Raw genomic sequence first — 13,529 nt, forward strand, 5'->3', positions numbered from 1 at the left:
ATAAGAGTTGATTTCTTAAAGGGAGGAAAGCATTCGGTTCAAGATTCCCCGTCCTTTGGTAGCTTTTACTGCTACCAAAGCCCCGGCCTCAAAAGGTTAAACTTCATATTCCTATTTGGGAACATTAGTATGTAATAAGTTAATAATTATTATTTTCCTTAATTTTCAGTATAATATTCAATAAATTACATGAAATAAAATAGGTTCTATGATTAAAGAGTTTGGCAAAGTATAAACCGACGCATGCATACTAAGAATACAGTACAAAGTCCGAAATCTGAATATCTAATATCCGGAATGATCTAAAATCCAGACTTCCAGATCACTAGCAATTTGTTCTTCCTTAAGAATTTTTTAAATGCTTTAAGCATGCACATATAACACTTTTTCGTAATAAAACATGCCGAAAGTTCACTTTGGCACTGATCCTAACCTGGTAAATCATTCTCTATTATTTTTTGCTTTCGTCCCAGCATGACTACCAACAGACTGCTGTTTGTGAAATAACTCAAGCAGCGATGCCTAAATAATTTTTATACCAAAGAGCATAGTAACTTTTATACTGAAATTACACTTGACAATGATTACAGATGTATGCTAACTTCACTACAATGTGCTGAGTATATTGATAAAGTGAAATTTAATGGAAATTTCTTTCCATGTGGGAAAAAAAAAAAAAAAGATTTTTGTAAATGTTACTCACAGGCCAAAAAATCGCAGTTAGTGTTGTCTGAAATGAGAATAACTGATTTGTAAGCCTAGGACCGGTGCCAAAGCTGGTGCAGCTGTACCAGGGGGCAGAGTTTAGGTGAGACAAAATTTTTAGAATTTAAGAAGGAGCTTGGCAGCAGATTTTCAGACCTGCAGAGACTACACCGGGCCACAACATATCTAGCACTGGCCCTCGATAAAGCCTCATATATATGTGGTGGTTTATTTGTTCAATACTCACATAGGGCTGAAGCGTTTATGAGAAATAGTTGCAAATATAATAAATAACTAATATAATCCAGGCTTAACTTCATCAGTGTGCAACAGAAGCAAGACAAAACTTACTGGAACAACATGTGTTTAGCCATCAATTTCATGATACATCACCCATACTGTATAGCAGATGCTAGGTAAGTGTTATGATGATAGCCAAAAATTTTGGGATTTTCAGATACCGCAAACAAAATGAGAAATGCGGAGAAATGGTAATAAATGAAGATGATATAACAGAAGTTTTTCATTGCAATGATAATGCCGCAATCAACTAATGGACAGTGAAATTTGTATTATGGCTTTAAATCCACATTATATCACTACCGATAGTGAAGAAAGTGACAGAGAGGTTGTTAAGAACGAAAAAATTTAGATTTAACAATATGACATGAATTCTTGACGTGACAATTAAAGGACTTAAAATAATGGAACTTTTGTAACTGAACAAGAAATTATGTATATCTAAAGAGTTTGTAGAGTTGCGTGCCTCCAACCTGCACGCAACCAAGAGGTGACTGTTGAAACTGGAAAATAGACAGAGTCTTGCTAAGGGTTTAAGTCCCTTTTTATTCAACTTAAGAAATTACAATTGCGTGCTCTTGACGCTCACAAACTACGCCGACCCGGCGATAAAATAAAAATAAGAACCTGAAAAGAAAATAATAACAAGACTCTAACTACGAGGCTCTCTAAAAGTAACTAACCTCACCGCGTTTTACAATACCGCTGCTAATTCAGCAAACTTTGAATATCACGTTGAACGATTAACAATTCTCCGAGGCAAGCACACAGGCCGAAACGCGGGGTTCTTCAATTTCTCGTTAACTACCTCCGCACTCGTGAAGTAAAAACAGCACACACCTCGAACTCGTTTCCACTCTATTTAACTTAGAATACTTCCACTAATAATTTGAATCCTTGCGCGTTCTACTAAAATTTACATACTCTGGCATTGGCAGTTCCAGGGGAAAGTAAGGCTTGACAGGAAAGATAGTTTAAACTTAAAATAAATGTTAGTTAAAATAAATATAAACCCTACAAGTTAATGAGAAAATATTAGCACATAAAATGAAGAAAGTTAAACTTCTTACATTGAAAGAAATGTTTAATACAGCAAACAAACAAATATTTAGCTTTTTTGTAAGTTTTGATTCCCTCAAGGTCATAAATGTTTCCATCATTCCATAAATCAATATTTCATATTTTTAATTTTATAATTTCTACATGTCATCTTAATAAATTTAAACTGATGATCTAGTGCCTGGAAAATCCAAAATCTGGAATCGCCGAAGTCCCAACGAGTTCGGATCTCGGATTTTGTACCGTATTTACAGTAAGCAATTTAAGTGTTTAATAACTTAAATATATTGATTTTCCAATTTTGAATATTTTTTAGAGGAAAAAAAATACTGAAATAATTTACTTTTTTCAACAACCATGAAGTTTGTCTGTCGAGATTTGTTCAGTTCTCCAATGCCACCTAAGAGAAATCCCACACAAGTATCCTACAAATTTTTTAAAAAAATTAAAAGAAATATAGTACCAAGTCTTGCAACTATTGTTTCCAAATATTTAATAATAAAAATTGCAATGCTTAATTTTTAACAGCAGATTCCTTTCTGCAGAAAATTACGATACTTATCAGTGCAATACTTACCTTACTAAAATATAATTTCCAAAAAAATATTAAATATAAAAATATCAGAGTAAGCATTATCCATTTATTCTATTCAAAATCTCTAGATTCCAATAAAGGTATTTCTTTGTTTTAAAACCCCAAAATACTCTTCCCTTACAAGACATATATTTAAAAATGGTATTTTAATAAAATAGTCACTACAATTTGTCACCAATATTGTCAAAGTTAATCATTAAATTTGTAATGTGCAACTTATTAGTTTAAATAGCCATCATAGTCAGTCACCAAAACTGGGAGGCAGTGGCCATCGGTAAAAATATGTTTTAGGGTGCCCCTTGGTAGAAAAGTTGGCAATATTTTTGGCCCCATTCCTGTTTACATTCAATGCCCTCCCCAGTAAAATGGCATCCAAAATAGAATGCAATAAAACATAATTAAAACAACAGCTAAATGTTTGTTTTTGGGTGTCCCTTGTTTTTTCCGCGATTCTTTTTTGATGACAAGATCGGCACCAGCAAAGCATAATTTCAAGATGGCGACTACACAAAACCATAATAACAAGGCAAAGAATTTCCCAAACTCAGCATTGCACACTGACTTTGTCCATGTACACACTGATCTATTTTCACTTAAAAATCGAAAAAGCATCCAATTTCTACACTAGAGCCAAACAAAATATATATAATCTCAATAAACTGCATTTTAAATCAAACAATGAAACAACATAAAAAGTAAAATGCATCTTATCGCATCTACGCAAAGGAAATATCGACTTGCCTTATTTAGAAATTTTAGAAAATTATTTAGAGATTTTAAAAATTAGACACAGTTTCAGAACCACAAAATACATTGAAGAGGCCCTGAACAATCATCCAAAGGTTATTTCAATTTCAGAGTGCCAAAACTTTTATGAAGTGTCATCTCATAGTAGTAGATGTGCAAATTCCCAGAACTAATAAAAATTGAAAGTGCTCCTAAAAAAAAACCTCATTTTTTATACACACACACACATTATATAACAAATATTGTCTATTCGTATAAAGCTAATTTAAATTGAACTTTAAATTGTGAAATTTTAATTGCATACAAATTAAAAAATTAATTATTACTGCAAACTAATTTACAATATCACTTAAATTCTGAGAGCATATGTAAATTAAGTGAAAGTATCTAAAACCATGAAAAAATATTTAATATTCCAAAAAATTAATCCCAAAAATGTTTTAAAGAATTTTTAAGACTAGATTAATTTGCATAAGTGAATAATTGTTGAGCAGGCAGGAGACAGATCTTATCAAGGAGAAGTTACCTCCAAACCTAACTCTTCAATTACTTAATTCGTGTTTCCTCATCCATATAGGCATGGGTATAGTAATATTCAAAACCAAAAGTAAAACCAAATGTAGTGAATTATTAAAATAAAAATTAACTAAAGGAATTTTAAGAAATGTAGTAAGCAAATTAACTAGGAATCAAAATATTAATTATATGTAAATAGCCAATGTAGTTAAGAGTAGAAAACCAAAATTTAGAAACCCTTGCCTATTGAAAGTTTCAAATAGGCAAGGGTTTCTAAATTACTTTAAATTCAAACTTCATTCATTTAACTTTACTATTTTTTCTTATGAAACACATACATTATATATATATATTTATTTAAACAAATTTAAATTTAATTTTTAACAAATACGTATAAAAGTAAAAAAGCAAATTTAAATCCTAAAAAAAGAAAAAAGCCAAAATAATCTTTATATGTATATATATATAATTTAAGAAAGGAGAACAAACTAAAAAAGACCTTTGTGGTCAAGAATTTTGAGCACTGAGCTTCAAAAATTAGAAAACAAGGTAAAAAAAAAAATTCTTAATGCTTCTGCTTAAAAGTTGTTGTGATACTGTGGTTCCGGCGAAACATTTTTTTAACATGAGTTAAAATACAGTGCAATGAAAAGTGTAAATACAAAATAAACAAAATTATCACTAGAATAATTACAAATAAAAAAGCGTATTTAAAACTCAAATCAAATTGGAAGTACAGTCAAAAGTCTTTAATCCGGACTCGTCGGGACTTCGGCGATTCCGAATTATCGATTTTTCCAGATTATAGATCATCAGTTTAAATCTGATAAGATGGCATGCAGAAATTATAAAATTAAAAATATGAAACCGTAATTTATGAAATAAAGAACAATTATGATCTAAAGGGTATCAAAATTTATAAAAAAAAGCTTAATATTTATTTGTTTACTTTATTAAACATTTCTTTCAATGTAAGTTGTTTAAGTTGGGTGCTACTTTGGTAGACGGTTGCACGGATTTTGGCGATTGTTTTACGGCGAGCAATACGACTTATGGTAAACCCATTGCTAGACAAATTGTTTATGGTAACCGATACTTTGTTGTCATTTTATTTAAAAAATAATGCGTTTAATTATGCATAAATTCCGTGTTTTAAATATTATTTATGACTTCAAAATAATAAAAATGAATTTAATTTTGCATGTTTTATTTGAAATAAAAATTTTATTGTTTAGGATATTTTATGTTGTGAATGATGTGATGAATGACGTCACATTATTTTAAAAGTAATTGGTTTTAATATCTATAAATTTAATCTAATGTTTCAAACATTACTTATGGCTGTTAAATATTAAAATACAATTTAATTTTGCAATTTTTTTAAATATGATTTTATCATGAATGATTATCTAACTAATTTTAATTCTATGCGTGATGTAATCAGCTCCCTGATTGGTTACTGAATATTTGTGCATTACCGCGCCATTTTAAAATTTTATTATTCATCTCTTCGAATTCCTCAGATTTCAAAGCGAATGGATGTCTCTGTTTTGAAGATAAATGTTGTTAGTGGTAATTACCAAGAATTATTGGTATTGGGATAAAAAAATTGCCGTTTGAGACCTTATTTTGGCCAACCTGGATTTCTTAATCAAACATTTATTTATTGTTACAAGGGTCAGAGGAAATTTATTAAAATTTTTTTGAAGAAACCTCGCTAATTGCTTCTTCAATGAAGTGCGAGTGATGGGAATAACAGATGAAGATCGTTTTTTTTTCTGGTACTTATCAATATACTTAAGGTAAAATGCTTAAAAAAATGTAAGTACATATTTTTCTTTTACTTTATTATTGTACACTTCAATTTTTATTAAAAAAATTAATACACTTTTTTCAAAAATTCCTGAGATATTTATTGCCATATATGTTTTAATGTTAAATACCAGCCATCTTAAAAAGCAACGTTTTCAACAAAAAATTAATCCATTATATTTAACGATATTTATTTTTTTAGAGTTTCGAATACTTTACTATGCGTGAAATACGTAAAAACAGCATTTTTCAAGATGGCTGACGACTGTAAAAACCGCGCCAACAATTGCGCCAACGTAAATCGCCAAAAATCCGTGCAACCGTCTACCAAAGTAGCACCTTAAGTTGCTCCCTTTTATGTGATAATACTATCTCTTTAATTCTATAAACAGTCATAATTTCTTGTTCAGTTACAAAATTCCGCTGTTCAAGTCCTATAATTGCCGTGTCGAGAATACCGACTAATTTGTCAATCGAAATTTTTTTGTTTTCAATAACTTCTGTGTCACTTTCTTCGCTATCGGAAGTGAATTATAATGACGAGGAATTTGATTTAAATCATATCAAAGGCGGAATACATCAAGATGAAATACTACATTTAGTAAGGAATTATAAGCCAAATAAAATAAAAACATCTGCCCTGAAGATAAAGATAGTGCTGACAGATCAACTTCCAGTTCATTGCATGCCGCAACGTCCCCCCCCCCACGAAGCAGCGTTGAATTGATAAACAGATTTCGGAATGGTTAGAGAAACAAAGGATATATGTCTTTATCCATTTCTTTCAGCAATTCCACTTTTTGTTTGATGGACACCGAAACATACTTTCGCTTTGTAGATCATTTCGCAGCTCCAGCATCGGAAATTCTATTTGACATAATCGAAAGTTCAAGCTTACTTTTATAAAATTGCTCTAACAGTCTGCAAAAAATAATAAGCCGGATCCAATTCGAAGATTAAGGAACAACGCAATCTGCAACATTAACTGAAATAGATAATTAGATAATTTTAACTTATACCGTCCGTTATACATTAAACGCGCATGCATAAACGTATTATGCGCACAGGCATGCATAAAAGTATTACGCGCATACGTGAACGTATTATGCGTTGACGCATCCGCAGAAAGTTTGTAACTTTGAGATCGGGATTAGTGACTTTTGACTGTAATATGTTGATTAAAGTTAAGACAAGCTTTAAACATTTGAATAAAAATACAATTATTATATAAGACATAAGCAAAAATACAAAAAATGCAAAAAAGCAGTAAATGGTAAATTAGCCCAATTCAAATATCATTATTGACTCTTCAGGGGAAATACATAATGGTTTTCAAGTCCAGCTATTCCATATCGTGTTTCATTAAAACAGAAAATTCAGACTGTACATGAAACTTTTTGAATATTTAACTGATAAAATAACCCAGATAAAAAAATTAGTCTCAATTTCTCTGTTTCATTTCCAACGGGTCCGCTCTCTTGAGTGCCCTCATGCCATACAAATATTACACACTTACAATGAAAAACACATTAATGAGGTAAGGAAAAAACTATACAAACTGGCCTGATTAGGCAAATGTACAAAATAAAATAAATAGCGAATTGCTATTAGTCAATAATACAAGATTTTTAGGGAGGACCTACTAGCTTAAAGAGTTTAAACTTTATATATATATATAATATATAATATATGCGTGTGCGTACACATATACAGTGGTCATAAAAAAATCAATATGAACCCCTAGCCACCTATCTGCTCAACCAATCGAAAGGAAATTTCAGATAATGTTATTTGAAGGTATATGCTCAAGGTTGTGGTGACATAAAATAATAGATACAATTATGCTTACAGTGAAAACATTTCAAAATTTTCGAATGGGAACATTCCATTTTTTCTGTGCAAATTATAGGTGCACTAAGAAACCATAAATGGCATTGGAACGATATATGTATTACAAAAATTGACAGCATAAAACATTTGTAAAGACCATTATAAAGGTCCAATGACAACACAAAAGAGCAGAATAGAGGGGGGGGAATTTGAAAGATTTCAGATTTTAAATTATGTCGAAAACGGGCGTTTTTTTAACGTCGTGTGTGTTACATTTATTTATTAAATATTATGTTCTTTGCACTTAAACCATAAAATTCAATTCAAAAGCAATGTCGCAAAATAATTTTAAATTGAACCTATCTTTAGAATTTCCGATACACGGTCTTGCACGCTGGAGATAATATGTTTTTTCTGTACAATGTTGCCATTGCTTGCTTTGAAATCCTCAAGTTTCTGAATCAAAAATTCGTTAAAGTTTTACGAAATATGAAATAGATAAAACAAATTCAAAATTTAAAATTTGAGCTGTTCTCAAAATTAAGTAGTTAACTCAGCATTTTACTGTTTGATATATCTCTTGGCTCTAGATGCCCATATTTGCAGCAGGATTACGTCATTCAAAATTGGATGGCTCTAGGTACCGTTGTTTTATCACAATGTGAGAAACATACATACATTTATGCTTTTATTCATTATTCAGTTTTTTTTCAAACAAAGTGCATATTACACAAAGTGCATCAATTCACCTCCTCTCTGTGCTGTCAATGGTCCTACACTAACTGTACAGCTTAGCCCCAATTTCAACATAAAACCCTTAAGAGGGCAATCCAAGAGTCTCCCATCCTTCATTCTCTATCACCGTACCAATGATGAGGGCTTTTGGCTGTCTTGAGTGCCCTCATGCCATACAAATATTACACACTTACAAACATCCATGTCTTCTTCAGGATTTGAGCTCGGGCCCATCTTTATGACAGGCAGCCTCATTAAACCAGTCAGGTGGCCAAATGCTATTACAAAAAAGTTAGATGTGTTTCAATATCTAACTTTTCTGGCTAATTTTAAATATCAGTCAATTTACATGCGCTGTTACAGAAAATGAATTTATACTGTCACTTATTTCATCATTATAAGTGCTAGTATGCTCTCTTTACAGCAGAATGAACAAACATTATTCACAACATGCAACAAACACCACAGATCATTTAATTTCATTCTTTGAGATATATAATGAGTTTATTTATTGACTCGCTAATATATCATTCATATCAAACTGGGAGAGAGCCATGCCAATGCAAAATTAAAATTATGGAAACTTGGGAGTGTTCCAAAATTTACGCCAAACTGAAGTTGCTTTTTTGCCTAATTTTAAAAATCGCTCATATAAAGCAGCGTGTGCTATCACAGAAAATGAATTTACTCAGATACTTACTTCATCACCAATAACTGCTATTAATTTCCCTTTCACAGCCGAATGAACCGACATATTTCACAAATGGAATAACTGAAAAAAGAAAATAATCAATATTACATAAAATCATCAAGTAATTTTTGAGCTCAAATTTTCAAATACGTATACAAAAAATTGAGACAGTTATTACACAGTTCCACTTTATATCGTAAATACTTACTACAAAACAAAATATTCACTTCTGAAAAAGGACCAAAATCTTTGGTCACAAGAAAAATATAAACAACAATGTTGCCATTTTTAGGAAATTTTCTACGATAACTGACCAGTACCTTGCTGAATGTGGCTTATCTTACACAGCTTATCTTAGTTCATAACATTTTTAAAGTTTAAATAATATTTTTGTATGTAACATTCTATGACAAAAAAATTATCTTCAAATAAAAAATTTAATTTGTGTAAAATTTAATAAGGTTACAATATCGATTAAATTAGCTGCTATTGACAACACTGTTTTGTTTCTATTTCCGTGGGTTTCGATATTGAAAACCACGAAGCAGAAAAGTGGGTGGTCAGTTTTTGCTACATCCTCGAAAACAAACCTGAACTGGAAAATATTAAGGAACTTGAATGAAAAGTTCTCCATCTCTATCGGAACTCAAACATGGAGTTTTACTTGCAGGAATGCAAGCATAATTTGGTATTGTGAATTTTTCTCTGTCATACATGTTTGTATTTGAGGGATATTGGCCGCAAAATATAGTTTTAAAATATGTAATTTAATTTCATACGGTGTATTTATCGAAAGCAGAGATATTCCATAAAGCAATTCATATTACAGACGTGCTTCTTAGGCAGAAGGTGAAGGAATAAAATTATTATTTCTCAGATTAACTCATGCACAAGTGTTATTAGACTTTTGTCTTATTAGACGTTCATTTGCGTAACTATAAAATCTTATGCATGTAAACAGATAAACGTTTAGATTTTCAGAATACTAAGCTTTGTAAATAGAAAACGGTTTCTTGTCGACACATCAGCTGTAATAGTGTTAAAAGCTCCTTTATGATACTCAAGGCGACATGTCAAAGGGCAAACATAAGATAATACGAAGTAGTTGCGTTTCGTATCAATAAATACTAATTTATGCTTTCCTTTTATGCCATTCTCCCTAATTTGTTTTTCTGAATTTTAAGTACTGCGTAATTTTTAAATTGGTATTGCTGATTTCACTTAGCATTTGATCATTGAAAAGTTTTGAAAAAATATTTTTCACAGCTGCTGTATTAAAGTATAGACTTGAGTATTTAGCCTTTATATGGAATGTTTTATGAAAGCATGCATGGTTTTATATAATCAAAGGAATTAGAATGTGAAATGTCATTTGAACTAAGTATCAGACCTTGAGCAAATGTATTTCCTTTTCACTTAAGCACTAGGAAGGAGGTAACTCATATATTATAATATGTTTTTAATCGGGCATAAGATTTATATTATTTCTACAAAGACATTTTAAAATGAGAAAAATGCAGGTTTTTACGTGTATGGTATTTTAAGTGTAGATCCAAGTTTTAGTTAAATTTTCAGCCACTTAATCAAAAGTTACAAAATAAAGAGAATTTCAAAAGTAATACATCACATTTAAAAAAAGTCATCCCCCCTTAAGTTTGTTCTCAAAATTAAGTAGTTAACTCAGCATTTTATTGTTTGATATATCTCTTGGCTGTATATAAAGATATATATAATTAAATAATAAGCAGAATTTTACTGTTTTAGTTTATCATGGCTTTATTATTAGATGTCATTTGAAAATTATTAAGTAGTTTTATGTAATATATATATAATTTAAAATATTAGTTTGAGTTTAATAATTCGCAAATTTTATATTTTCCCATTAAAGCCCTTCTACTTTTTTTTTTTTTTTTTTTTTTTGTCCTCCCCTTTCCCCCATGCTTTCTTGGTGCCAGGTGTTACAAGTTTGCTGCCTGTTCTGGTTGTTTTAAGTCATTGTTTGGAAAATCATATTTTTTCTTCTTATCAATCTCTTTTTTTCTTCCTTTTTAACTGTAATGCATTTCCCAACATGAGATTTGCTGTGAAATGAAGAACTGAATATTCTGTTTCTTTAAGGCATGTTCTTTAGAAGAAATGATTGTTTAAAAAATCACTTCATGAAACTGAAATGACTTGCAGTTAAAATATGGATGCTGTTTTTGGTTATGCCGAGATGAAGAAAAATGTTTGAATGCAAGCACGGTTTTTTAAATCATTCATTCCTTTTATAATTAAGATATGATTCATTTACTTATAGTATGACAAATTGACATCTGGTGAGTTTTGCAAACCAAAGTTTGTTTCAAACAAGCAGAGCAGTTGATTGAAAGAAGAGAGTTATCTGACAATAAATATATATAATGGACTCTAGTGTAGAATTGGGTGCCCCTTCGATTAGCGTCAATTTTTTGTAAAATTTTGGCAATGAAATCTCATTTCTGGTTACCATGATAGTTTAACTTTGCTTTAGCCTCCTGATTTTTTTTTTTTTTTTTTAATAAAAATAGATTGATGTGTACATAGTCAAATTTAAAGCAGTGCACAATGCCTAGTTTGTGCAATTCTGGGATGTTTTTTTAAGTGAAAACAGATCGATGTGTGCATGGACACAGAGTTTATGCAATTCTTTGACTTCTTATTTTGGTTTTGTGTAGCGGCCATTTTGAAATTGTGTCTTCCTGGTGCCGATCTTGGCGTCAAAAAAGAATCGCCGAAAAACAAGGGGCACCCAATTGTAAACTTTTACCATATGTTGTATGATCTTAAATTCATTTAGTGCGAAAACAAGTTACTACTACTTGCGCAATTGCTGCAGAGTAAGTTAATAATAATTTATTTACTAAATAATATTGATTAATTCTTTCCCTTAAGATAGGTTGTTAGAAGATTTTGTAATACTTCAACTAGAATAAAACCAAAGGCATAAGGAAGGAAGTAAGCCAAAACGCATGATATGGCTTTAATAGAAAAGTACTAAAAATTTATATCTGTGTTTGACAGTTATTTGTTTTAGTGTTAAATATAGTTCAAATAATTTTTGTTGAAAGATGGGTTAAAAAAACTTTGATCTAAAAATGAGAGATTTTCTGCCAAAATGTAGTGCACAGTTTATTTTATTTTATAAAAATTCAGTTCCATACTTGAAGACGGGTTGTCACTGGATGTACTAAACTTTCCAAGACATGATTCATATGAGGTTATCAGTGTTTGCTTAAAAAAAAAAAAAAAAAAAAAAAAAAAAAGTAAAAGAAAATTAGCAGTGAGAATACAAATTCTAAAGATATAATGGTCACTTGTGTTTTTATTATTGTATTTGCCATGTATATGAAAATGCGACTTACCAATGATAAAACATCTTCGAGGAAGAGGAATTATTCACTGTGAAAGAAAGTACACAAAAACTTAAAATGCAGCTTTACTTCAATTTGTAAGTAGCACCAAAGTAGAGATGTGAAAACATGGCATGCCAAGAAGAAAAATGATTGTTTTCAAAATTGGTTTGAAGGATCTAGAATCAGTTTCTTAATGGCAGTTTGTTTCATTTATGCATGGTGTTTAAAATTAACTTCTCTTGAATTTTGTCATTGTCAACTTGATATGAATCATTGCACTGTTATTGATTGGAGCAATTATATCAGGGAATTCTGCGGCCGTGCATTGAAGTCTAGACTCTGTTAAAATAGACAGCACTGGTAATATTGTCAAAATTGATGAAAGTCTGTTTTTGTATCAAAAAAACGTTTTGCTCCCCAGCACTAACAAGAAATAAGAATATCAAGGTCATACTTTTCAAGTTCTAAGTCTCAACTACTAATGAGTTTTTACCTATAATTCAGGTAAGGCCAAAGGCCAATCGCTTTTAGTTAAAATAATAAAAGGTGCAATTAGCACCACACCTGCAGGCGAGAGAGTCATAGTCGTGAAGGCAGTGCTGTTGAAGAAGGAGTAGACCCTGACCTAAGGTGAGTTAATGCCTCGAAGTCAAGCAAGAAATTTCTTCTCCTCCGTTTATACTCCTCCTCTCCGAGTGTCGAAAGTTGATTCGTCGAGGCCAGTCATGCGAGTGGTCACCCACCCAAGTACTGACCCCGAAAGATGCATCTTGAAACAGGAATGTTTGCAATGAATGAAAATTGAAGTTTTTTGAAAAATAAAATAAAGTCCAAGTAATCCATCGGTTCTGCGAAAATATCTTAAAAGTTTATGATTATTCTTCTGCAGATTTTAACAGGAACATGGCTGCTTTAAAGCGGGCTGCAAGTTTTTTTTGCTGTAAATTTCACTTTTCTGATTTTTTTCAATATGCTCGATGATATTGCTGAGAAGTTCTTGAATTTTTGCGTCTCTTAGCCAGGACATGGCTTCTGACATTTCTTCTGGGATTTTTCTGGGCTGGTTCTGTGGCGTATCATTGACTGAATGTCTTGATGAGTTTTGATTTTCATTTCTTTTCTCTGAGATTAGCGTAGGGAAGTCTTCTTTTTTCCATGTAAATTC

General features: G+C 31.1%; 2 protein-coding genes across 3 annotated transcripts in view; one reads left to right on the forward strand and one right to left on the reverse strand.

Annotated features, from left to right (window-relative positions):
• Window positions 1-9,284, reverse strand: part of Vha14-1 (V-type proton ATPase subunit Vha14-1) — a 32,700-nt gene extending 23,416 nt beyond the window's left edge. The window contains exons 1-3 of the mRNA XM_035363332.2: window positions 9,199-9,284; window positions 9,000-9,071; window positions 2,408-2,489 (exon numbers count right to left, since the gene is read on the reverse strand). Coding sequence (XP_035219223.1) covers window positions 2,408-2,489; window positions 9,000-9,053 — 136 coding nt within the window. The 5' untranslated portion in view covers window positions 9,054-9,071; window positions 9,199-9,284. The remainder of the gene's footprint in view (window positions 1-2,407; window positions 2,490-8,999; window positions 9,072-9,198) is intronic.
• A 65-nt stretch (window positions 9,285-9,349) lies between these two features.
• Window positions 9,350-13,529, forward strand: part of LOC118192381 (exopolyphosphatase PRUNE1-like) — a 74,598-nt gene continuing 70,418 nt past the window's right edge. For both annotated transcript variants that reach the window (XM_035363329.2, XM_035363328.2), the window contains exon 1: window positions 9,350-9,678. In XM_035363329.2, the coding sequence (XP_035219220.1) occupies window positions 9,643-9,678 (36 nt within the window). In that variant the 5' untranslated portion in view covers window positions 9,350-9,642. The remainder of the gene's footprint in view (window positions 9,679-13,529) is intronic.

This window comes from Stegodyphus dumicola, chromosome 2 (genome assembly GCF_044657685.1).
Source record: "Stegodyphus dumicola isolate Sdum_Otavi_A_Nest chromosome 2, ASM4465768v1".
Lineage (NCBI taxonomy): Eukaryota > Metazoa > Arthropoda > Arachnida > Araneae > Eresidae > Stegodyphus > Stegodyphus dumicola.